The sequence below is a fragment of the Caretta caretta genome, chromosome 1, assembly GCF_965140235.1.
Source record: "Caretta caretta isolate rCarCar2 chromosome 1, rCarCar1.hap1, whole genome shotgun sequence".
NCBI classification, from domain to species: Eukaryota; Metazoa; Chordata; order Testudines; family Cheloniidae; genus Caretta; species Caretta caretta.
This window is the reverse complement of record NC_134206.1, coordinates 203,196,071-203,220,329: the sequence shown is the minus strand read 5'-3', so window position 1 is coordinate 203,220,329 and position 24,259 is coordinate 203,196,071. Positions and strand designations below refer to the sequence as shown.

Genomic DNA, 24,259 nt, shown 5'->3' with positions numbered 1-24,259 from the left:
GGACCTCTGGGTCGATTAAATTGAGGTCCACTAAGGAAGCATGGATAGCCGACACTTGTGCTCCGGTGTCCCTCCACGCTGTGACCTTCTTCCCACCCACACTCACAGTTTCCCTCCGCTCTGAGGGTATCTGGGAGGTATCTGAGCCTGAGGACCTGTGGTGTGATTCCAGTGCAATGAACTGTAATCTGTTGGGGTTCTTGGGGCAGTTGGCCTTTACATGCCCCAGCTCGTTACATTTAAAACATCATCCAGCTGACAGGTCACTGGGGCAAGGTGGGTTGCTGGAAATGGTGTGGCGGGATGATAAAGTGTCTGGAGTGTTCCTTGGTGTGTAGTTGGGTCCTTGGGCTGCCCCCAGTAGTAGGGTGTGGTCTGAGGGTGTCCCTTCTGGTATCTGCTCCAATTGCGATCAGAATTGTTCCTCTCTCCTCCCTCCACCCATTTTGTTCCGGTTTGACCCACCTCTCTGGTGTTCTGGGATTGCTCGTATTGATCAGTATAAGAAGCAAGACTTTCTGCTGAGTCCATTTTCTTATCCCATAAATACTGTTTTATATCCTCCTTGGACATATTCAGGTATTGCTCCTGAGTCATCAAATCACACATTCCTTCAAAGCTAGTTAAACCCCTTCCTTTGAACCATTTATCTAACAGATCCTTCATCTGGTTTATATAAGCCACATTACTTAGTCCAGGTCCTCTCTTCAGAGCTCTTAATTTTACTCTGTAAGTTTCAGGTGTAACTTTAAATTGCTTTAAAACCAAATCCTTGAATGTATTATAATCAGAAGCCTCCTCAATAGGCATCTTATTGAATATGTCCAGAGCTCTTTCAGTCAATTTTGTGACCAATGTGGTCATCTTGTGAGCTTCAGGAATTTGATGGAGTGTGCACAGTCTCTCAAAGGTGAGAAAATATTCAGCAATATCACTGAATTCATCATACTGTGGACATAGTCGCTCCCATTTGTGTATTGTTGGGGAAGGATTGTTAGGGTTATTAGGTATATTCTGCTGAGCCTTTGCCTTCTCATCTCCAATGCATGCTTCCTCTCTTTTTCCCTCTTCTCCTTTTCTTTTTCCTTTGCCTCCATTTCTCTCCTGTGGGCAGCCTCCATTTCTTTTTCTTTTGCCTCCATTTCCATCTTTCTGAGTTCTACCCATCTTTCATGTTCCTTTTGTTTTTCCTCAGCTTCAAAGCTGGCTAATTCCAACTGCTGTTGAACAGTGCAGTCTGTCATCCTAACCTCTCTGTTTTTAACTAACTTTACACCCGAGAGTTAGAAAGAAAACAGGTCAGGTGCCAGCGAGGTTAGCTGAGCTTCTTAACCCTTTACAGGTGAAAGGGTTTTGCCTCTGGCCAGGAGGAATTTTATAGCACTGTATACAGAAAGCTGGTTACTCTTCCCTTTATATTTATGACACACCTCCACAAAAGCAGGTAATGCAGCAGAGCGCTAGCTCTTTCTGCATCCATGCTAGTAGGTCCTGAAAATAAAATGCAGACTTACACAAAAGCAGATAATGGTTTGGGAAACAGTGATTAGCTTCAAATTCATCGGAAATCTGGGAGCATTTGGATCTGGGTTTTGGGTCTGAAAAGAAGAGGAAAGCTGATTATCCACTGCGGAAGAGTTCATTCACCCGGGTGTGGAGTGGCTGCTCCCCTTTGAATACCGAGTTGCCCTGTCTGTGGATGATTTTACACATTGGGGGATTTTGACGAGTGCAGGAAAAACAAGAACTAGGAGTGGTAGTGCAAGAGAGAGAATCCTGAGCAGAGATTTATCAGTCCCCAAAGTCCCTATCCCTGGCGCAAAGCAAAGAGAATCTGGCTGGCGCCCTGTGTTCATCCTCCATTGTGTTTGGCTAATCTGACCTGGCTAACTTGCTTTGGCTAATACGCCACAGGAAACATATGCCTGTGCTCTGGGATGGTTCTGCCACTCTAGGGAATATCACTGGAACTGGAACCCCTGAGAGTGGGCCTAGCTACTGCTGCCACTCTGGACTTTGTGAGCCAGGGACTAATGCCCAGTCCACACAGACAGTGTTTGAAGCATATCCAGAAAGTCAGGGATGGAGTTTCAGAGGAGCTGCCCACCCACAGATGGGGTCAGACTTTGAAAAGAGCTCAAATGCCATTCAGCCACTTCAATGAAAAGGCCAGATTTTCAAAAGATCTCAGCCCTCATTAGCCCCCATTGACAACAACGATATCTTCTGGGCACTGAGCTATTCTGAACATCTGACCAGTGTGATTTAAAAGTGAGATTAGAATTGGATTTTTTGTTTTTGGCTTGAGTTTGTTTGCCTCTGCTATCCCGTTTGCAAACATTGCTGCAGCCATGCTCCAGAGCAGTGTTTGTACCCTCTTAAGAGAGGAAAATACTCTCCCATCATGGTTTTGCCCAACATTGCTCATAATCCTTCTAGGGAGAGTCCAAGCTTGGGTTCCAGAGTGACAGTGTAGATACACTAAATCCTAACACTGTACACTTCTATTGCACCTCCATCCAAGGATCTCAATGTGCTTTCCATAGGTTGACCTCACAACCTTCCTTGGAGGGGGGTATTATTAGCCACAGTTTGCAGATGGAGAAACTGAAGAATGGAGAGCTAGGGTTTGCAGTGATTATTGGTCTCTGTGGCTCATTTTTACTTTCCAAAAGCTGGTACTTCTCAGTGTGGAGGTGTTTCCAGGAAACTTAGTCTTGTCAATGGTGGTTTGGCTTGGAGGTTTGCGTTTTCAGAGACAGAAAATAATTCCACAACTTTTCATGGTCAGGGGGCTACAATATGTCCCAATTTATGATGGTCATAACTACCATAGAGCCAATTATAATCTGTCTGCCCTCCCTTGGTTTTCAAATACCTAGTCATTAAACTAATTTTGTCCTCGCAAGTTGGAGATTTTGCTTCTACGAATGTGTCTGATTCTGGCCACAAGGCTCAGTTTGGGCCAGTTTGTGGTTTTTGGCATTTGGCACTCCTTTCGCCCATCCTTTTTGTTCTCTAGAATCTAAGCTTTCATTTAAAAAAAAAATCTGTAACTGCTGTGGTTGCTGAGATAGCCTCTAAGTAGCTCCTATCTGTCATTATTTCATGGATACTTGTGCCATGATCATTCACAGGTTACAACCAAAGAGACAGCTGCTAAAGTCGACATCACCTAACAACATCCTGCTGTGTATTTTTCTTCTCCTAGGAAGAGAATTTGAAGGCGAGGAAGAGTACCTGGAGATCCTAGGGATCACACGGGAGCAATCTGGCAAGTACGAGTGCAAAGCTGCCAATGAAGTTTCCTCGGCAGATGTCAAGCAAGTCCGGGTCACTGTGAACTGTGAGTATATTTGAACCAGATGGGATTGGGCTCCCATACCATGGTGATGGCAGGAAGAGGAGAACATCCTGGCATCCCCATAACCTGGGCCCTATTTCTTTTCAAAGGAAACATGATGGGAATTTCTACTGTTGGACATGCATGCCCTGAAATCAGAGAGACTCACCTGAGAGCAGACCTTATTCCTTAGACTTGGTGAATGATGTAAAAAAAGTATCTGTGAGGTTCCCCTTTCCCTTCCACTATAAGGGCCAGCACAGTCCATGTTTAGCCACTGTCATTCAGGAGAACAGTACCATGAACAAAAAGAACAAGGAGTACTTGTGGCACCTTAGAGACTAACAAATTTATTTGAGCATAACCTTTCGTGGGCTAAAACCCGCTTCATTGGATGCATGCAGTGGAAAATACAGTAGGAAGATAGATATATATATACACAGAGAACATGAAAAAATGGGTGTTGCCATACACACTATAACGAGAGTGATCAATTAAGGTGAGCTATTATCAGCAGGAGAAAAAAAACCTTTTGTAGTGATAATTAGGATGGCCCATTTCCAACTGTTGACAAGAAGGTATGAGTAACAGTAGGGGGAAAATATAAGCAAGGGGAAATAGTTTTACTTTGTGTAATGACCCATCCACTCCCAGTCTTTATCCAAGCCTAAGTTAATTGTATCCAGTTTGCAAATTAATTCCAATTCAGCAGTCTCTCGTTGGAGTCTGTTTTTGTTGAAGAATTGCAACTTTTAGGTCTGTAATCGAGTGACCAAAGAGAATGAAGTGTTCTCCAACTGGTTTTTGAATGTTATAATTCTTGACGTCTGATTTGTGTCCATTTATTCTTTTACGTAGAGACTGTCTGGTTTGGCCAATGTACATGGCAGAGGGACATTGCTGGCACATGATGGCATATATCATATTGGTAGGTGTGCAGGTGAACAAGCCTCTGATAGTGTGGCTGATGTGATTAGGTCCTATGATGGTGTCCCATCACCTAACAACAGATATGTAGATACCTGCACATCTACCAATGTGATATATGCCATCATGTGCCAGCAATGCCCCTGTGCCATATACATTGGCCAAACTTCCTGCCCACACATCACACAGTTAATAAATAGTTCATAATCCTAGCCATATGTTGCACTTTTTAGCAAGCTAGTCTAACATATGATTCAGCCCCAGTGCATGGTTAGGCATGTGGTTACTTAAATTAAATGTATGCCCCACATAAAAAGAAATAGTAAGAGGGCCAAAAAAAAATGCCACCATGGTTAAACAATAGAGTAAAAGAGGTGATTAGAGGCAAAAAGGCATCCTTTGAAAATTGGAAGTCAGATCTGACTGAGAATAATAGAGAGGAGCATCTGGCAAGTCATGTGTAAGAAGTGTAATTAGTTAGGCCAAAAATAAATTTGAAAAGCAACTAATAAAAGACACAAAAACTAACAGCAAAAAAAAAAAGGACTCCAGAAGTAGGAAGCCTGCCAAACAATCAGTGGGGCCACTGGACAATCAAGGTGCTAAAGGAGCACTCAAGGAAGACAAGGCTGTTGCGGAGAAGCTAAATGAATTCTTTGCATCAGTTTTCAGTGCAGAGGATGTGAAAGAGATTCCCACACCTGAGCTATTCTTTTTAGGTGACATATCTGAGGAACTGTCCCAGATTGAGATATCAGTAGCAATCAGCCAAGCTGGTCATGGATACAACCCCATGCTCTGGGTGTCCCTAAGCCTCTGACTGACAGATGCTGGGACTGGATGACTGGATGGATCACTCGATAATTGCCCTGTTCTGTTCATTCCTTCTGAAGCATCTGGCACTGACCACTATCAGAAGACAGTATACTGGGCTAGATGGACCACTTGTTTGGCCCAGTATGGCCATTCTTATGCTGTTAAGTTCTTTCTTTGTTATGTGGACATACACCCCTGATAATGCTTTTATTTATATATATATTCTTTGTTAAACAATAATTAGGAATATATTGTGTAGGCATAGAATCCGAACAAGCATGTCAGTTCAAATAGTTGCTTACACTTAATGAATAAATGTATAACACTGAATGAATATATTTAACACAAATGAAAACAATTAGAGCTGGTAGAAAATTTTCCGAGGAATGTTTTTAGGTAGGAAAATGCTCGTTTGAAAAAATCAAAACGGTCCACAGAAATGTATTGATTTATTCAGCCTTTTGACAAAAATTATCAAAGTGATTCATTTCAATATGGTACAGTCGAAATATTTTGTTTCAATAAAGTCAAAATGCTTTGTCTGATAAAGTCAAAACATTTCAACTATATTGTTTTGACTTTTATGTTTAATATAATAGTTGAAGTATTTCAACTATTATGTCAAGTCAAATCATAATGTAATACATGACATCTCTTAATACCATTATTAATTATTATTATTATTATTTTATTATGTTCTAATTTGAAATGAAAAAACAATATTTCAGAATTCCCACAGAATGGGAATTCTGGGCTCTAACCAGCTCTAAAAACAATAAAAGGACATGCAGCATATGCCCAGGAATCATCTCATTCCTCTCTGGACTTCACTTCCCAAACATCAGCACAAAGTGTGCTAGGAAAATAGGAAAATCCAGGCTCAGAATCCCCTGCGTCCTTATCACGCAGGTCAAAGATGTTATGGAACACACAGTATGCATCCACGGCTACAGATCAGTGTCACTTTGCTTCATCACCATCTCCCCTTCTATCTTTGTCCTGGCAACACTACAAACTTCAGCTGATGCAATTTACCTTGGCATACAGCTTCCAAAGTTTGTATATCGCTCATGCAGGTGCATATTTGGCTCCTTGTGTCGACACTGTGTATAGTCACTAGGAGTCCTTGTGCTGTGGTGCACAACAGGGAGGTATCCCAGTGTGCAACTTGCATCATCCAGCATACTGTCTTTTGGGAAAATTTGGCACTCCATGCTGGGGCAGAAACAAATCACCCAGGGGTCACTGGGAGCAAGGGGTCTGGAGCCCATCATGCAACTTTCTAGATCCCCTACTGCCATCCATCTCCAATAATTTTCACTCCTTTTTTAAAATTCCACAAACCTGCACAGCCCTCCTCACTGTCCATGTTTTCTGACAGAAGTATCGAGCCTGCATATCTCTGCCCTGTTGTCATGAATGTTGCTAACATGGGATGAAAATCCTCCAGTATTTGCAGAGCCTCAGGAAGAATCACAGCAGCAGGGGACATGACAATTTCGTGGAGGACAGATTGCTGTGGGACATAGCGAAAATTAATTCAAGGTGGTTGGTGGCATTCATGGGACAGCTGCATATGATGGAGTGCCACTCTGGGTTCAATTAACAAACACTGACTGCTGGGATTGCATCATAATGCAGGTTTGGGATGACACGCGGTGGCTGCAGAACTTTTGGATGCAACCACCCTCCAGCACATGGGCACCAGAATGACAGCTGCACCGATAGTAGAGACGTGGGTGGCGATCCCTCTATGGAACTTTGCAATGCCAGATTGCTACCCGTCAGTGGGAAATCATTTTGAAGTTGGAAAATCCACAGTAGCAGCTATTGTCATGCAAGCGCACAGGGCTATTAATCATCCCCTGCTATGCAGGACTTCGTCTCTCAGCAATGTGCAGGATACAGTGGATGAATTTGCAGCAATGGGGTTCCCAAACTGTGGTAGGGTGATAGATGGCATGCATGTCCCCATTTTGGCATCAGACCATCTTGCCACACAGTACATCAACAGAAAGGGCTACTTTTCTAAGGTTATGCAAACTTTAGTGGATCACCGAGTACCTTCTATGTTGGCTGGTCAGGGAAAGTGTCACATCTTTAAGAACACAGGACTGTTCAGAAAGCTACAAACAGGCACTTTCTTTCCCAACTGGCACATTACCACTGGCGAGTTGAAATGCCAGTAATGATCCTGGAGAACCCAGCCTACTCCTTACTCCACTGGCTCCTGATGCCATAGACCAGCCACCTTGATAGTACCATGGAAAGATTCAAGTACAAGCTCGGCAGGAGCAGATGGACAGTTGACTGCGCTTTTGGAAGATTGAACAGATTCTGGCATTGTTTACTTACAAGATCAGATCTCAGTGAAAAAAATATCACAGTGATTATAGCTGCCTGCTGTGTCCTGCATAATATTTGTAAGGCAAAGGGGGGAAAGTTGCTGACAGGGTGGAGGTGGAGCGGCTGTCTGCAGACTTTGAACAGCCAGCCACAAGAGCTCAATGAGGAGCTATGAAGCTGAGGGAGGCTTTGAAAGAGCACTTTAACAATCAGCCAGAGTAATGTGATGTGGTGGACTGGGCTTTACCTGGCCCTGAGAGCAATTAAGAATTGTGTGGTGCTTAGTGTACATCTATGAATATAAAACTGGTAATGCACCTATTAATTTTGCAGCGCTTGCTATACATTCATGATTATTACACTGTGTTTGTTACTGATCCTATGAGTTCTGTCATCCTGTACAATAAGAAGTAGTGGGTGCATTCAGTAACGCTATGCCTTCTGCAACATGTGTTTGTAAAGTATTACAGATAATTATTTACCAAAAAAATGATTTTTATTGCATACCAGAACCAGTGCAAAAAAGCAATGTGCGGTTAAAAAGACATTCGATAAAAACTTCTGAAATAAATTAACAGAACAGAACGTAACAAGGGGAAAGAATGTTCATATCCGTTTCAGTCCACTTCTGCTGAACATACACCAGCCATGGCTCTCACAGATCAGTCTATAAGAAGCTGTGGTTGTGCTAACTGTCCCCCAGAGTGAAGTGTTAGGGGTAGGGATGTGGCTTCTGATACCATGTGGAATATGGGAACTACAGGCCAGTCAGCCTCACCTCAGTCCCCGGAAAAATCATGGAGCAGGTCCTCAAGGAATTAATTCTGAAGCACTTAGAGGAGAGGAAAGTGATCAGGAACAGTCAGCATGGATTCACCAAGGGCAAGTCATGCCTGACTAATCTAATTGCCTTCTATGACGAGATAACTAGGTCTGTGGATGAAGGGAAAGCAGTGGACGTGTTGTTCCTTGACTTTAGCAAAGTTTTTGACACTTTCTCCCACAGTATTCTTGTCAGCAAGTTAAAGAAGTATGGGCTGGATGAATGCTCTATAAGGTCGGTAGAAAATTGGCTAGATTGTCGGGATCAACGGGTAGTGATCAATGGCTCCATGTCTAGTTGGCAGCCAGTATCAAGCGGAGTGCCCCAAGGGTCGGTCCTGGGGCCGGTTTTGTTCAATATCTTCATAAATGATCTGGAGGATGGTGTGGATTGCACCATCAGCAAGTTTGCAGACGACACTAAACTGGGAGGAGTGGTAGATACGCTGGAGGGTAGGGATAGGATACAGACGGCCCTAGACCAATTGGAGGATTGGGCCAAAAGAAATCTGATGAGGTTCAGCAAGGACAAGTGCAGAGTCCTGCACTTAGGATGGAAGAATCCAACGCACCGCTACAGACTAGGGACCAAATGGCTAGGCAGCAGTTCTGCAGAAAAGGACCTAGGGGTGACAGTGGACGAGAAGCTGGATATGAGTCAACAGTGTGCCCTTGTAGCCAAGAAGGCCAATGGCATTTTGGGATGTATAAGTAGGGGCATTGCCAGCAGATTGAGGGACGTGATCATTCCCCTCTATTCGACATTGGCGAGGCCTCATCTGGAGTACTGTGTCCAGTTTTGGGCCCCACACGACAAGAAGGATGTGGAAAAATTGGAGAGAGTCCAGCGGAGGGCAACAAAAATGATTAGGGGACTGGAACACATGACTTACGAGGAGAGGCTGAGGGAACTGGGATCGTTTAGTCTACAGAAGAGAAGAATGAGGGGAGATCTGATAGCTGCTTTCAACTACCTGAAAGGTGGTTCCAAAGAGGATGGATCTAGACTATTCTCAGTAGTAGCGGATGACAGGACAAGGAGTAATGGTCTCAAGTTGCAGTGTGGGAGATTTAGGTTGGATATTAGGAAAAACTTTTTCACTAGGAGGGTGGTGAAACACTGGAATGTGTTACCTCGGGAGGTGGTGGAATCTCCTTCTTAGAAGTTTTTAAGGTCAGGCTTGAGAAAGCCCTGGCTGGGATGATTTAATTGGGGATCGGTCCTGCTTTGAGCAGGGGGTTGGACTAGATGACCTCCTGAGGTCCCTTCCAACCCTGATATTCTATGATTCTGTGTTGGCGGGGGGGAGGGTGTAATGAGACGCTAAAATGGAGTTCCTCATTGACTTCAAAGGGAGACCAGCCCATGATTGTTGAACCTGTAGGTAACAGGAGAGTGCAGCATCTGTGTTTTCTGCTGGAGAAGCCTCATTATGTCCTGGTGCATCTCCCTCTCCGATTCCTGGGTCTTTCTCCTGTCCACTCTTTCCCTCTCCATACTGTCTGCAATATTCATCCTCCAGGCCCTCTGTCTGATGTAGCACTGGCTTGAAGGATCTCCCTGAAGCTGTCATCCCAAGTCCTCTTTTCTCTCCACCTTATCATGGTCTGGCATTCCGTGGGCATGGAGGTTGGGGGGGACTGCTCAAGGCTGCATTGGCAACAACTTCAGATAAAATACATAGAGGTGCCATTGTCAGTGTAGTCACATCGGAAAATGAAAGTTAAGTTTCAGAACTCCCTTCCCTTGCTCCCCTAAAGTTTTAAACAAAACATGTTTATTGATACTTCAGTCTTAAAGCACTACTCTTCAGCCCCAGCCATGGTGAGTATGGCCCATGGCATGGTGGAATGAGGAGGGAATGGTTTGGTTGCATGAAACAATACAATTTTGACCCCTATTTCCATGAGTCTGAGTGCAGGGCAGTGCCACAGAGCACTCACCCTATTTTCCACAGGCAGTGGTGATTTTAGCTCATATGTTATTCTTGTGGGTAACGAAGGCACAGAGAGCACACAGAGCTGCTGCTAGCATCCTGATGCCACTCGAGCCCATGTGACACTAGCCTGTTTACTGCAATGCTGCCTGCCAAAGTCATCGTGGACTGGCATGGGGAAGTATCCTAACATGGAGGAAGAAATAAGGCTGCCATCCCCAGAAAACTTCGGGAGAGGATTGTGGAGTACCTCCATGGAAGTTTCATCAAGACCTCTCGGGAGGATTCAAGGGACATCCCTGTGTATATAAATAAACTGCTCCAATGCCAAATGCAGTGGTAAAATAACCTCTGTTCCTACTCAAGACTCCCCTGTTTATGCATCCAAGGATTGCATAAGCTCTTGTGGTCACGGCATCATACTGGGAGCTCTTATTCAGCTGATTATTGACCACAACCCCCAAACTTTTTCAGACTCATGGCCTCCCAAGACAGAGTCCCCCATCCTATACGTATGACCTACATTCTTTGTTCCTAGATATATACATTTACATTTAGCCATATTAAAAAACATATTGCATGCATACATTTGCATGCAATCCAGATCACTCTGAATCAGTAACATGTTCTCTTTGTTATTTAGCATTCCCCAGATTTTTGTGTCAACTGCAAACTTTATTGGTGATGATTTTGTTTCTTTCCAGGTCTTTGATAAAAATGTTAAATAGTCTAGGGCTAAGAACTTATCGCCGCAGGACCCCACTCAAAACAGACCCATTCCCTATTTACTGTTACATTTTGAGACCTATCAGTTAGCCAGTTTTTAATCAATTTAATGTGTGCCATGTTAATGTTATATTCTAATTTTGTAATCAAAATGTTGTGTGATAGAAAGTGAAATGCATTACTGAAGTCTATGTATATTATGTAAACACTTACCTTTATCAACCAAACTTGTAATCTCAGCCAAAAAAAAAAATCAAGTTAGTTTGACAGGATTTATTTTCCATAAACCCATGTTGATTTGCATTAATTACATTGTCCTCCTTTAAGTTCTTTATTAATCGAGTCCCATATCAATCGCTCCATTATCTTGCCCGGAATCAATGTGAGGCTGAGAAGCCTTTAATTACTCAGGTCATCCAGTTTACCTTTTTAAAAACTGCATAACGTTAGCTTTCAGACAGGCTTCTGGAACTTCTCCAGTGCTCCAAGACTTGCTGAAAATCAAGGTGGTCGGTTGGGTGGTTGCACACAACAAGGGAAAGCTGTTCGGTGTGCTCACTATGCTGGGCAATAAGGAAAGGGCATTTCAAAAATGCGCAGGGTTTTTAGAGGGAGGGGTTTCTCCCAGTCTCTGTGACCCATGGAGTTCACAACTGAGACCAGAGCAGTCAGTGTCGGGCATTGTGGGACAGTTGCTGGATGACTGGTACAGTCCACATAGGTCATGCAGTGTCAACAGTAGCATTGTGTTGACCACAGTAGGTCAACAATGGCTCAGTACCTTATGGACAGGTGGTGTCACTGCATCACCGTAACGAGGCGCCTGCCTTGGCGGGAGACAAATTTGAATGTAGAAACATGCACAGCTAGGTTGATGCAAGGCAGTTTACCTCAGCCTAACTTTGTAGTGTAGACCAGGCCAAACAAAGCACCCCCACACATCATTCTGTTGTTGTTGTTGTTGTTGTTATTATTATTATTATTATAGTAGTACCTTGGAGCCGCAGTCATGGGCTAAGGGCCCTTTGTGATTAGCACTGTATAAACAGAACAAAAGGACAGCCCCTGCCCCAAGGAGCTACATTTCTGGCATGACTGGGTCAACCTCATAATCAGAGTATGGCTTCCTCAGCCAAGGGTCCCTAAGTATCACAGCTGACGCAAAAATAATATTCGCAAAAGGAAAGGAGTACTTGTGGCACCTTAGAGACTAACCAATTTATTTGAGCATGAGCTTTCGTGAGCTACAGCTCACTTCATCAGATGAAGTGAGCTGTAGCTCACGAAAGCTCATGCTCAAATAAATTGGTTAGTCTCTAAGGTGCCACAAGTACTCCTTTCCTTTTGCGAATACAGACTAACACGGCTGTTCCTCTGAAACCTGTCAAAAATAATATTGACATCCCTGCTAAGTGGCGAGAATAGAATCCCTTCCTATACAGGCTTGAATTCCTTAATTATCTGCAAAATGAACTTTCCCAAGCCAGCCTGAGTTTATATCCAGGAAGCACCCTTTCTGATCCACCACAGCCTGCATAAACACAGAGTAGTAGGACAGGACTAAATGTGTGGCCTGAACAGGATGGGACTGGGGGAGGCAAGAAGGGAGAGAGTCAGGGGATAAAGCATTGGGAAGGCATATATATCACATATACCATGAGTATATGTGATATTTTATAATCATTTTCTCTGAGTGCCCATATCTGCATGCAACATTATGCCCATATCTGCGTGTGACATTACGTGTCTTATCTTCTCTTATTGTCCTGGCTTGCCATCCCCACCTCTGGTTTCTAAAATGAAGTGCCCTTTTCTATTAAATAGCATCAATCATAATGAGATTACTACCTAAAGACTCGCTCTCCATGTGTGCAGAAAACATTTACGCTTCTCTTGTGTGAGAGATCAGGGGTTGCAGATTCTTCACAGGCTTCATAACATTATCATAAGCACAACCAGCCCCCACAACATCAAGAGAGCTGTCAGTTTTAGAGAGAGGACTCTTACGAGAGCCTGCTCTTAAGTGATGGCCAAACCTCCAAAAGCCCCCAGGAGTTATTTGGATAATTATCCAAAAGCATAGATGCTTATCCACAAGTCTTGGGTCTTCAGGTCAGGCCAGAAACCTCCCAAGAAGCGATTTTTCTTGTAGAGATTTCCATTTCATCTGCGGTTGGAAATGCCATGGGAAGAATCCTCCTCACAGGATGCTGACTCTGCTGTGCCCTACAGAGCCTGAAAGTGCGGGGAGCAAGGGCAATTCAAACCATAACCAAAAGGAAAAACATTCTTTGAACCTCAAAACATGCTCTTGTTTATCTCCCATTTTGGTTGATGTGTCAGGTCAGTTCTTATTTTATTTAGGGATGGGCCTGAATCAAAATCCCTGGATCTGACTGCCTCCAAACTTTGAATCTGGATCTGGCTCAGCTGGCCCCACCTGTATAAAGGGGCCAAACCAAAACCCAGGGTGCAAACACCCTCAAACTTACGGGAAGGTTAGATATGGATCCTACTTTTGCCACTCAGGCCCATCATTTACCTGAACCAATTGGCAATTCCTAGTCAATATGATTCAGGACAAAATTCTCTTCCCCAATCCACACTATGGGTCCACTATTTATTCTGCACACACAATATCATGCTCAAACACAACAGTGCTGGACTTCTTAGAAGACAGAAAGACTTGCTATTGATAGTAGTGTGAGTTGCATAGGATGAGTGCAATATTTAGGAGCTGCCTCCAATCCTGGGGAGAGAGCTGCACTGCAGGCTGATGAGAATTTGATCCTTGGGGGTTATATTTCTTGGAAAGTTGCTATTTTAGGCAAGTGCTATTTGCAGTAATAATACCTAATGATCTAAGTCGGAAGTACTAGCAGGGTGGCCTTCTGTCCCGGGTTCCAGGAGAGCAACTGAGATCTGCTGCGTTGTCTGTACTTTCCGTCCCAAAGTTCAATCTGCATCAGGCTGGAGGAAGCAAGGCTTTCTTAGCCATAGGACTGGCTGGAGAACTGTGACAAATCCATGTGCTGTGGAGCACAGATAGCCATAATTTAGTCTATAAATTACACACACACCTAGGGAGCCAGGATTAGCATCCTTGTCCCTCAACTCCAAAAGCACTGCCCTCTTTCATGGAAGCTAAAAGAGGGCTGGTACTAGCGGTAGATACTGCAGCCTCTTTGTGGACCCAGCCACCAGAGGACAGCATTGCTCACTCCTGGATACCCAGGAAGCCAGTACATTACAGAACTCACTGTAATGGTGCCCTATTATACCTCTCTTGTGGCTGTTTTCTAAATTCACTGCTCGTCTTTTCTTTTTGCCCATTGACCCCAGGATGTGCCAATAATGGTATAGGAGAGGTCTGGTGCTGGCTGTTAGCCGCTGAGCCATTACGTTATTTTTTGTGCAACACCTAAGTGCTTTTACAGGTGGACACTTGTTCAATGAAGTACAGTAATCCTTTATGTTGCCCTTCACTAACCCCTTCCATCTGCGGATCTCAAAGCACTTCACAAATATTAATGAATTATGCCTCACATAATGATACCCCCTCTGAGGTGGGTCATTATAATTATCTCCATTTTACAGATATTGAAACTGAGGCATAGGGAAGGAAATAGCTGGGAGCAGACCCCAGAACAGAATCCAGTCATGTGATTCCCCTCCCAATGCATTTATCAAATACAGGGCAATTGCTTGTGAAGTATAATATAAGAATAATATAGGGACCTATTCAGGACACACTTAGGTCCCCGCATCTTTTCTCATGAGTATGTCTTAGTGAGGGGCCTGCTCTTTGTTCAGTGATCAGAACTGGTTGGCTCATTATTCCTTAGTTGGAAACATGGCAAATCAAGATTAGAGCCAAAGGAATGGGCTGTCAACCTGCCTGGAATGTTTTTCTTAAAGAGCCATAGAGCATGGCTAATATGAAGAATGCTGAAAGTGAGGGATTTGGCTCTTCGGCAGAGAACAGGAGTATGGAACATTTAGAGCCTCAGCTAGCCTAGCAGTACAGCTTTCAGGGCCATAGAAAAATATTTGTTCATTTCACGACTCATCTCAAGCGCTGGGTCCAATGGAGTGGAAATGGTTTGTCTCACTGCACATGGCAGAGAGATATACTGCTGGAGCAGAAAAATCCAAGCAGGATATTTTTAAAAAATCTCCCTTGTAGGGTCCTTTTTCCCACCAGTTAAATTATTTAAGTGAACCCCACAGCCCTTCATAGCAAGTTCCCATTTGCAAATACTTATTAATATGTATTGCATTACCAGACATATTATAATATCCTTAAATCCCTGTATGAAAATGTCAGCAAAGAGATTGTGCATCTGTTTTGACGTAACTGGTATCAGCGGGTCTCCACCCACCAAAAGGCCTCTGTTTGCCCAGCCAACCCCAAAATAAATTCATTGCTTCTCTGCCCCTGAAAGATTGGGAAACAAACATGTGTTTCTTTTCTGCAGACCCTCCCACTATCACTGAATCTAAGAGCAATGAAGCTGCCACGGGACGGCAAGCCTTACTCAAGTGTGAGGCATCAGCAGTGCCCACGCCTGATTTTGAGTGGTACAGAGATGACACCAGGTAAACATATTGTCTATCTTCTTCCTTATTCTACCACCTTCAAATGCTTAGTAGATTCCCCACTAAGCCCCTTAATGCCACACAAAAAATCCTCCACAAGCTATATAAGCTTAAAATCATCTCTTATCTCATTCCTTCAGACAAGGTAAGCAGGGCAGGCCTGGTCAGGACATGAGTAAAACCCTGCTTGTAAACCGTGTGTGCTGAAATAAGTGCTGTGGGTGATTCAGTAGATGATGCTTTTGCCTTTGCGTCAATGCTGCACCAGCATGCTGGTGTGGGATTAAGGCACCACTGGTGCCATCTTTCTGATCATCTACTGACCATCTATGTGCATTAAAGATCTCATGACCTTTGCTCAAGAGTAGATGGTATTAGTCCTGGTGCTGTAGCCAAATTCCAACAAAGGTCATTAGGCCTTGGTTCCCTGAACTCTGAGGGAAGAGGTTGTTTATATGTAACGTTCTCTGCACCAGTATGACCTCCTCCATAGCGCATGTGCAACGTGCCTCTGGTGGCATGTGACCAGGATTCATCACCGAATTTGGTCCATTGGTTGGATCCAGCTTTCCTGGCCCTGAGCCACGGCAGCTGTCTGTTGGCATGGGAAAGGGAAAATAAATAACAGCCAGGTGAATGACACCTAAATATTCCCTCTGCCTTGGGCTCACCCTTTACACCTGAGCACTTGTTAAAAAGGGAGTTTTACTATGCTGGGTTTCAACTCAACCACTTAGCAGATGCTGAAGTACAGCTTGCCTTGTCTACACTGGCATTTTAGAACACGTTCATTAGAACACGCCAGCTAACGTTCTAAAAAAATCTTTTATCTCAGTCCAATAAACTCCTGCTTGAAATTGGCTTTGATCATTGGTGGCGCCCCTCCCCTTTATCACAGGAAAGCAAATAATATATGCAGTGATTGCATCCAAGGATGTCAGCTCGGTATAGCATCTCTTCTTTTCACTCATCCTTTTTCCCCTCCTTTCCTTCTCCACTGCTGTCATTCTACCTTCACCATCGTTTTAATCGTCCTCTCTTTTCTTTCTGTCAATTTCCCCCTCTCCCTTCCTCCACTACTTTCATTCTTTCTTTCATGCTCTCACCGTCCACTCCTCCAACCCATTTCTTCTTTCCCCTCTCTCTTATCTTGCTGCCTTTCACCACCCGTATCTACCTACCTACCTACCTATCTATCTACAATTTGTCTTTCTCCTTCCTTTCTCCCCTGCTCTTGCCATCACTCCTTCCATCTGATGGGAACTGAGCTACTTGTTGTTAGTGCATTGCACATCTCTTCTCTTTGCTTCTCAGGATAAACAGTGCCAATGGCCTGGAGATCAAGAGCATGGGGAGCCAGTCCCTCCTGATGGTGGCCAATGTCACTGAAGAACACTATGGCAACTACACCTGTGTGGCTGCCAACAAGCTGGGAGTCACAAATGCCAGCCTATACCTTTACAGTAAGTATGGAAGTGGGGTGGGGGACTCGAGGCGGCTCTTACAAAGGTCAGCCTGTACCTTTACACTACAGTAAGTGTGCTTTAGAAGAGGGGCTCTAAATTCAGGTACTTGGAAAACATTAGCCTGCCAAACTCCAACAGCAATCCAAGCAGCCATTAGGTAATGGATACTTCCATGTTTGTAGTCACAGCCGAACACAAGCACACGTGAGTAAAGGGTTATATTCAAGCCCCTTGGTCCTTTGAGTAACTTTCTTCGCTGCAGTCTGGTAAAACAAGAATATATATTTTAAGCAGGGAACAGAGTGACAGCCCCTTTAAGAGAGTGATGGAATATTGGGGCCTGAAAGTTCCATGGAGGCTGAAAAATGTCAAACATTGAAAGAGATGGAAAGAAGTAGCCAGTGAGCCTGGGAAGGGGAGAGCCAGAGAAAAGAGAAATGGGTCTGAAAATAGAAGGAAGTGATGCAAGATAGCCAAGAGTGACTATATGAGAAACAGAAACCAGGATTATTTAAAGAGACGTGCTACATTTTGTAAGAACCATGGGTGGGGAAATGAAGGCCCCCCACTGATAGTGGGGTGATTAGAATATAGGGAAATATAGAGCCAGTTAAAGTAAATATGTAATCAAACTCCCAGGTTTTGATCCTGTTGTCTTTGAAGTCAATGAAGGTATTGCCATAGACCTCAACAGTCACAAGCTTGGGTCCCAGAACTGAAGAGAGGCTCAGACCCAAACCCCACAAGCCCCTGAGGGCTTATAGAATCCAAACTTTACAGCTGGTCCTCACCTGGTCTATAATAGATCAAGCCTGGATCTGAATTCAACTCTGGATCCCATCCAGACTTTGGAGTATTTGAAATCTAGTTCTTGATACAAATACTGCACCTTGAGCCCATCTTCACACATATATTGTTATCACAACAAATAGGATGTAACAGAATGATCCAGGAGAGCCACAGACTTGGAAATAAATGAGCCCTTCCTTTCTCTGAAAATACAGGATTGGATTAGAGTATACAGAGCTGTGACCTCTCTAGGCAGGGTGGGAGGTAAAGTCTATAAGGGAGCCTCACTTTGAGTGATAGGTTTGTTTATGCTTTCTGGAGCCAGACTGATCAAAAGATAAGGGAAATAGTTTTTTAAATGAAAAAAAATCGATGTAGCAGGGATGGGAGAACCCGCTGGCATATTTGCACTCACCAGACCTCTGGATTTTTTATCTTTTAATTTTAAGTTTTGCAAAATAAGGTGCATTCCATGGAACACTTCCTGTAAGCCACTGGTTCCAATAGTAATAAGAGATTAACATGTCTTTGACTAAATGGAAACTTGTGGCACACAAACAAGGTAAGTTTCTACTCTGAAAGTCTTTTTTGCCCTACTCTTGGGGGACCATCAGGAAATTCAAATAAAAATCTCAGGGCTGTAGCCTGGAACATGAACCTCAAATGCTACAAGTTTTGTTCTCAGTACTATTACTACTAAAAATGCCAAAAGTAGAACCCATGATTTGCGGCTACCTTCTAAATTTGACAAAATAAATTTTCCCCTCTCTCATGGCTGCCCTTCTGCAGATGAACTGTAATGCTTAATTGAAACAAAATCTAAGATCAGAACTCATATAGAAAAATAGAAACACTTTGCATGCTTATCACATCTTGCTTCTGAGGATCTCAAAGCATTAACAGACAGTGAATATTTTAACCTCACAAGCTGCTGGGAGATAGATGAGCAGTATTAGCACCTGAGGGAAAACTGAGGGACAAAGAGTTTACCAAAGGTCACATAGTCACAGGCAGAGCTGGGAATAGATCCCAGAAGTCCAGGTTCTCAGAGCCCAAGCAGATAGCTACATTCCCTGAATAAGCTTGTTTGTGAATTCATCTACCATATCAGGGAAACCATTAAAGATAACCTGCAGAGAGGATATACATTGAGCTTGCGCCATCTTTTGCTTTTTTTTATGATTTATAAAGAGGGCCTGCATTGTTTAAAACTTCTTGAGGTTTGCTTACTGTTTTATTTTGCTGGTTTTTTTACATTAGAAATTCAGGTCCTGTCTAGGCTAGGACTGGAGAAATTGTGAAATGAAGACAATACGAGAGCCGAGAGTGAAAGTTGAGTAACTGAGAGGGGAAGAGATTTTTGTTAGACTCCTTGTAACTGTTTGTTGTTGTTTGTGTGTTTGTTTAGTAAACACCTATATAACTTCAGTGACTAATAGAAGGAGTCTTGGTGAAAATTATTCGTTAACACTTCTACAAACCTCTCCCCTGCTTTCAGTTAATGTGGGAGCGATGAGAATCAAAGCAAGAGGAGACCAGAATTGCCATTCTTGATATTTCTAAAGTTAAGAGGGCTGGGGAAGTAAAAAGTAATAATAATTAATAATTAAGCGCCCATCATAAGGAAGCAAAGAACACAAGCCCACTTTTTAAAAAAAATCCTTTACAGAGCAACTGGAATAGCAGCCACTGAACACTCTCAGCCCCATGCCCAAGCACGAACAAGTGTAAGGTTTTCAAGGTACAGCTTTTGAGTGATTTTCTTCTCTGGAATCAGATTGATTGAAATAGCAGAAAAAGATTTTATATATTTTTAAGAGAGAAAAAACTCACTCTAGAACAACATCCCTTTTGAGAGGCAGATAGAATGTTGGTGCCTGAAGGTTCCGTAGTGGTTGAAAAATGACAGCTGGTGAGACAGAAATAGCGCAGTAGGGTAGTGGTAAGATACGTGTAACTTTGCCTATGGCTGAGTGGGTAAAAGGGACCCACAAAATTATTTGACAATACAGCCTCGTGAGAGGGATGTTCGAGGAAATACCAGGTACCATAAAAAAGTCAGAGAAAGCTGAGTTCCTTAGACGTAGATACTGTAATGAGAGACGCTACGTTAAAAAAAGGAGAGAGATTAATAGATAGAGAGTGACGTGGTGCAAGGGACCTGGAAGCATCATTGTCTGCTATAGACAGAGAGATTTATGCACCTTACTCCTGGAGTCTTACAGAGACAGAAGGATTTATCCCCAAGAAATGAAACAGAGCCAAGGGGAAGCAAAAGGACACTGTTTACAGCAAAGAGTGTGATGAACTCCAAGAAAAGAACAAAACACATCCTGTCCCTGTGTGTCTGGGATAGAAAGGATTTTTGTGAAAATGATCAGAGAGGTACAAGTGGTATTATCACAGAATATGGTAATGGAGAATCAGTGTCAAAAGTGTTAGGAACATTTTTCCTATATACAGTGTGAAGGAAAGATTTTGTTTTCCTTTCATTCTCCTGAATTAACAGAGTGCTTTTGGGAAGTGTCTGAGCAAGACCATAATTATAGCTGAGTCCATGCTACACACACACACAGGCATACATACACAAGATATGTATCCACATCTGAACACATATAAAGGTATGTAGACACACATAAACATACAAGTATACCCACCCAATGTAAACAAGCACACTCACACACACAGGTTTGCACACACACATATGCACGCACAATATTCTTTCAAAGACATTCCGAGGCATTATGGAAACAAAATGGAAGTTGTCCCCTCAGACCCTGGACTAGACCCTCAACTGGTGCAAATCATAATCTGCACCTTCTTGGGGTCTAGCCCACTGATGGGGATAAAGCAGGAATCCACAGGCACCGGCAGCACCTTGCGCTCCTGCTGGTTGTATGGTCTGATTTACAGTGGGACAGTCACCCCAGTGGTCCTGTCCCCTCTCCAGTTTGCACCCTTGAATGAGTAGCTCTGGAGAAGGAGGGGCAGCTGGCAAGTCCTGTTTCAATTAGAAGCAGCAGAAGGCAGGTCCCCACCACAGAATCCCCAAGAGATTTCAGGTATAGGTTATCATGTTAATCAGACAAACAGATTTCCAACAATGAGCACGTTTCTTAGAAGAATCAGAGCATGTTTCCAAAATGTCATTATCTGTCAGTGCCCCAGTGAGAGTGCAGGTTTTATGCATGAACATACACAGGTTCACACACACACGGTCACACACATACACACACACATACACGCACACACACACACACAGACATGCATATCTTACCTCACCTGCTAGCCCACACCTTATTTCATGCACACATTAGTTTTGGATAATCAGTTGCGCTCTTCTAGCAGATGGAGTTTGGGATGTGTCCTTGTGACTGAATAGTGCAGTTCATACCATGCACTTCACCCAACAACCTCCCAGAAAACGCTGCATTGTCTCTGGAGCTGCAATAACAGGGAGAATAATGAGCTGAGGTAGAGTTCTTATGGTGGTGATGGGGTGGGGTGGGGCTGAGAAGCAGCTATTACACCTTTGGTGGAGTAGAAAGGCTGTTGCTCAGCAGGCAAGGGGAATGGAGGTCTAGTCATTTAATAGAAAATAGCGTGAGAATGAGGCTATTGCATTCTAACTGCTTGCAATATGCAGCCTCTCGCCATCTACAGGTCAGGAAGGAAACAGGTCTGAGTTATGATTTAACTAACTAAATAATACGGAAATCATGTCAGCACAATAGCCTGTTTTCACAGAACAAGAATCCCCTGTTGCTACATAACAGAGACCCAGCCTACCTGTGTATTTTCCAAACAAGAGACAATCTCCCCAATTCCTGCTGTGGATTCAGACACTTCTGCTGGGCCTGTTAATGCAGGAGATCTGTCATTTTCACCAGGACGTAATTGACCTGCTACATCCTGATTGGCTTGGAGAACCTTCAGCTATTCAGAGTCCAGTTTATATGAGCACGGGTGTGTTAGAAAGAGCACGTGTCTCTCAATAGCTGAAGTTCAGCTTAGAAGTGAATAATGGTTGACTACCTGTATAACCTGCCAAATACAATTCCATCAGCGATGATCTTAGTGCAGCTCCCACAGGTTCAGTCAAACAGAGACAGTGTCTATTAGTTCATTGAGCAGAGTCGCTGCTTCTCTGCTCTATCAGGATCTACGGTATATTCACACATTCATATGCCTGCAGCCACACGCCTGGCATCAGGGGAGACTGGGAACTCCTCTAGCTGGTTCAGTCCCCATATTCACCATTTGGGTGACACATACCATTGAGAAATCTGAATTGGCTGGGTCAAATTCCACTTCATATAATGGAGGGAGAATGGTCTACTGGTCAGAACATGTGTCCGGCATGGGTCCAGTTCTGTTCCTGGCTATGCCTGTGTGACCATAGATAAACCAGTGACCCTCTCAATGCATCTGGGCACAATCTGTAAAGTGGGGATAATCTGCCACCTCAGAATGGGTATGTGAGTCTTAATTCTTTAACGTCTGTCTTAAGTGCTTTGAGACCCTGGAAGGGAAAGTGCTATCGAAATGCGAAGTATGGTGCCAGCAGCAGCAGCAGTATCATGATGTAACAATGTACCAAAGATGAATCTTCAAAATCTATAACCAAATCCCCCAGCCCAGTAGGCTGTATAAACGAGGAGATGTTGATGGGACTGTGAAAACTTTTCCCCAAATATTGCGCCATGGGGAGGTGAGGGCACTTAAGAAATGTGTCACCAATTAGGTTGCAGCATGGTGAATGATCATGCGCTCAGATCCCTGTGGGTGCGTCCATTAAGATAGGTTCTGTGGAGGCAATAAATCCACGTAGATGACCTGGCAAGCCTACCTGCATAATTCACTTCTCTGCCAAAGGCTAGATCCAAGCAGGAGATGCCACAAAGGTGGCCCATGGTCTGATGACTCAGTGGCATTTGGAAACAGGAAGAGGCCATGTGACCCTTCCACTACAAATAGCGTCATGGCAGCTCTTTTATTCCTCCTGCTGTATAGACCTTGATTGTTCAGTTCTGTGTGCCATTGAGTTGGTTTCTCCTCAACTCCCAATCTGAATCCATGGAAACGTACTGTGATGTGTTGGTAGCATAATACTCTGTATGTGAAACCTTCTTAGTCAGTCCAATTGCAGGATGGGGGAGCTGTCAGGTTTGTAACTGCTGCTTGCTGGGTGTGGAAAGTGGCATTTCCTTTTCTCCTGCATGTTGCTTATTGTTGTTTTTCCCCCCTTAGAGCGAGTTTTACCCACACTCCCCAACCCTTTTCCAGGTCAGTATATGCTTTATGTCAAAGTACCTCTCTAGCCGGGTCATTCTCCATCATCTCAACAAATACTAAAAGCCAAGGGTGGGCAGAGCAGAATGACAGGAAAATAAGGATGTCCCCTTTTGCTTTGCATCCCAGTTGCCCCCTTCCCCCTCCCTCCCCCAAAAAAATTGTTGCCAAAATCTCAGATTGAATCCAAACCTGAGGTTCAAGTGACTTTGCTTAACTTCTTTTCTTCCCACTTTTTGTAGAGACTAGCCTGAGCTGTTGTGTTTGGATCCAGATCCAAATGTTCCCAGTGTTCAGTTTGTCCTCAGGCCCATTTCTAATTACTGTATATTTTCCAACCAGAAGCATATGTACCACAGTAACTCAAAAAGAGGCTCATTTCTTGGTCCTCCCAGTCTGACCAGAAGCAGAAGGATTCTGAAATCCTGTAAGAGGGGAAAAAACATAAAACTACTACTCTCAGATTTCCATCTCAGAGTATGGAACGTCCAGAAAAGCATCCAAACTTTTGAGTGCTGATCCTAATGAACCACCTCACTTTTTGTGATTCATTACTCCCAGTGAAAATGTCTTTGCTGTTCACATGGCAGGACAGTTGGGGCACTAACTGTGAAAAGAAGCATAGTGTAGACATTAAAGCAGACATGAGGCACCTCTGATTTGACCCAGTTCACAAGGAATGAGTGTGAACACAAGGCAGGGAATCAGGAGACCTGGATATTATTCCCAGATCTGCCACACACTCATTTTGGTCAAATCAGTATGGCCATGTCTCCGTTATTAGATGTTCCAGTTGAGAGGGGCCTGATTTTCAGAGGATGGGTGCTCAGTCCTTTCTGAAATCAGGCCCTTACAAGGTGTTTCAAGTTGGGCACCCAAAAATGGAGGCACCCAAAATCACTAGTCACTTTGAAAACTCTGGCCTCAAGTGCTTAATTTGTGCCAGGACTTGGCAGGGATGAGCCCTGGCACCTCTAGGCTTTGCAGTTCGTAGCCTCAGCACCTCTGGGCCTGCTGCATCAGTTATGAATGTAAAAAAATTGCTTGAGCCCTGGCACCTCTTTCATTACAAATTAAGCACTGCCTATGCCCCACCATACCTCAGTTTCCCCAGCTCCATGATGGAGATACTGTTACTTACTTAATTCTCAGGGCTGGCGTGAGGACTAACTAGTTAATGTTGCGGGAGCACTTTG

General features: G+C 43.7%; 1 protein-coding gene across 7 annotated transcripts in view; it reads left to right on the top strand.

Annotated features, from left to right (window-relative positions):
• Positions 1-24,259, top strand: part of LSAMP (limbic system associated membrane protein) — a 1,345,674-nt gene that overhangs the window by 1,290,660 nt on the left and 30,755 nt on the right. For 5 of the 7 annotated variants that reach the window (XM_075118876.1, XM_075118885.1, XM_075118883.1 and 2 more), the window contains 4 exons: positions 3,212-3,346; positions 15,396-15,516; positions 16,831-16,979; positions 23,022-23,057. In XM_075118876.1, the coding sequence (XP_074974977.1) occupies positions 3,212-3,346; positions 15,396-15,516; positions 16,831-16,979; positions 23,022-23,057 (441 nt within the window). The remainder of the gene's footprint in view (positions 1-3,211; positions 3,347-15,395; positions 15,517-16,830; positions 16,980-23,021; positions 23,058-24,259) is intronic. The other 2 variants (XM_048818171.2, XM_048818199.2) reach the window with 1 other exon arrangement.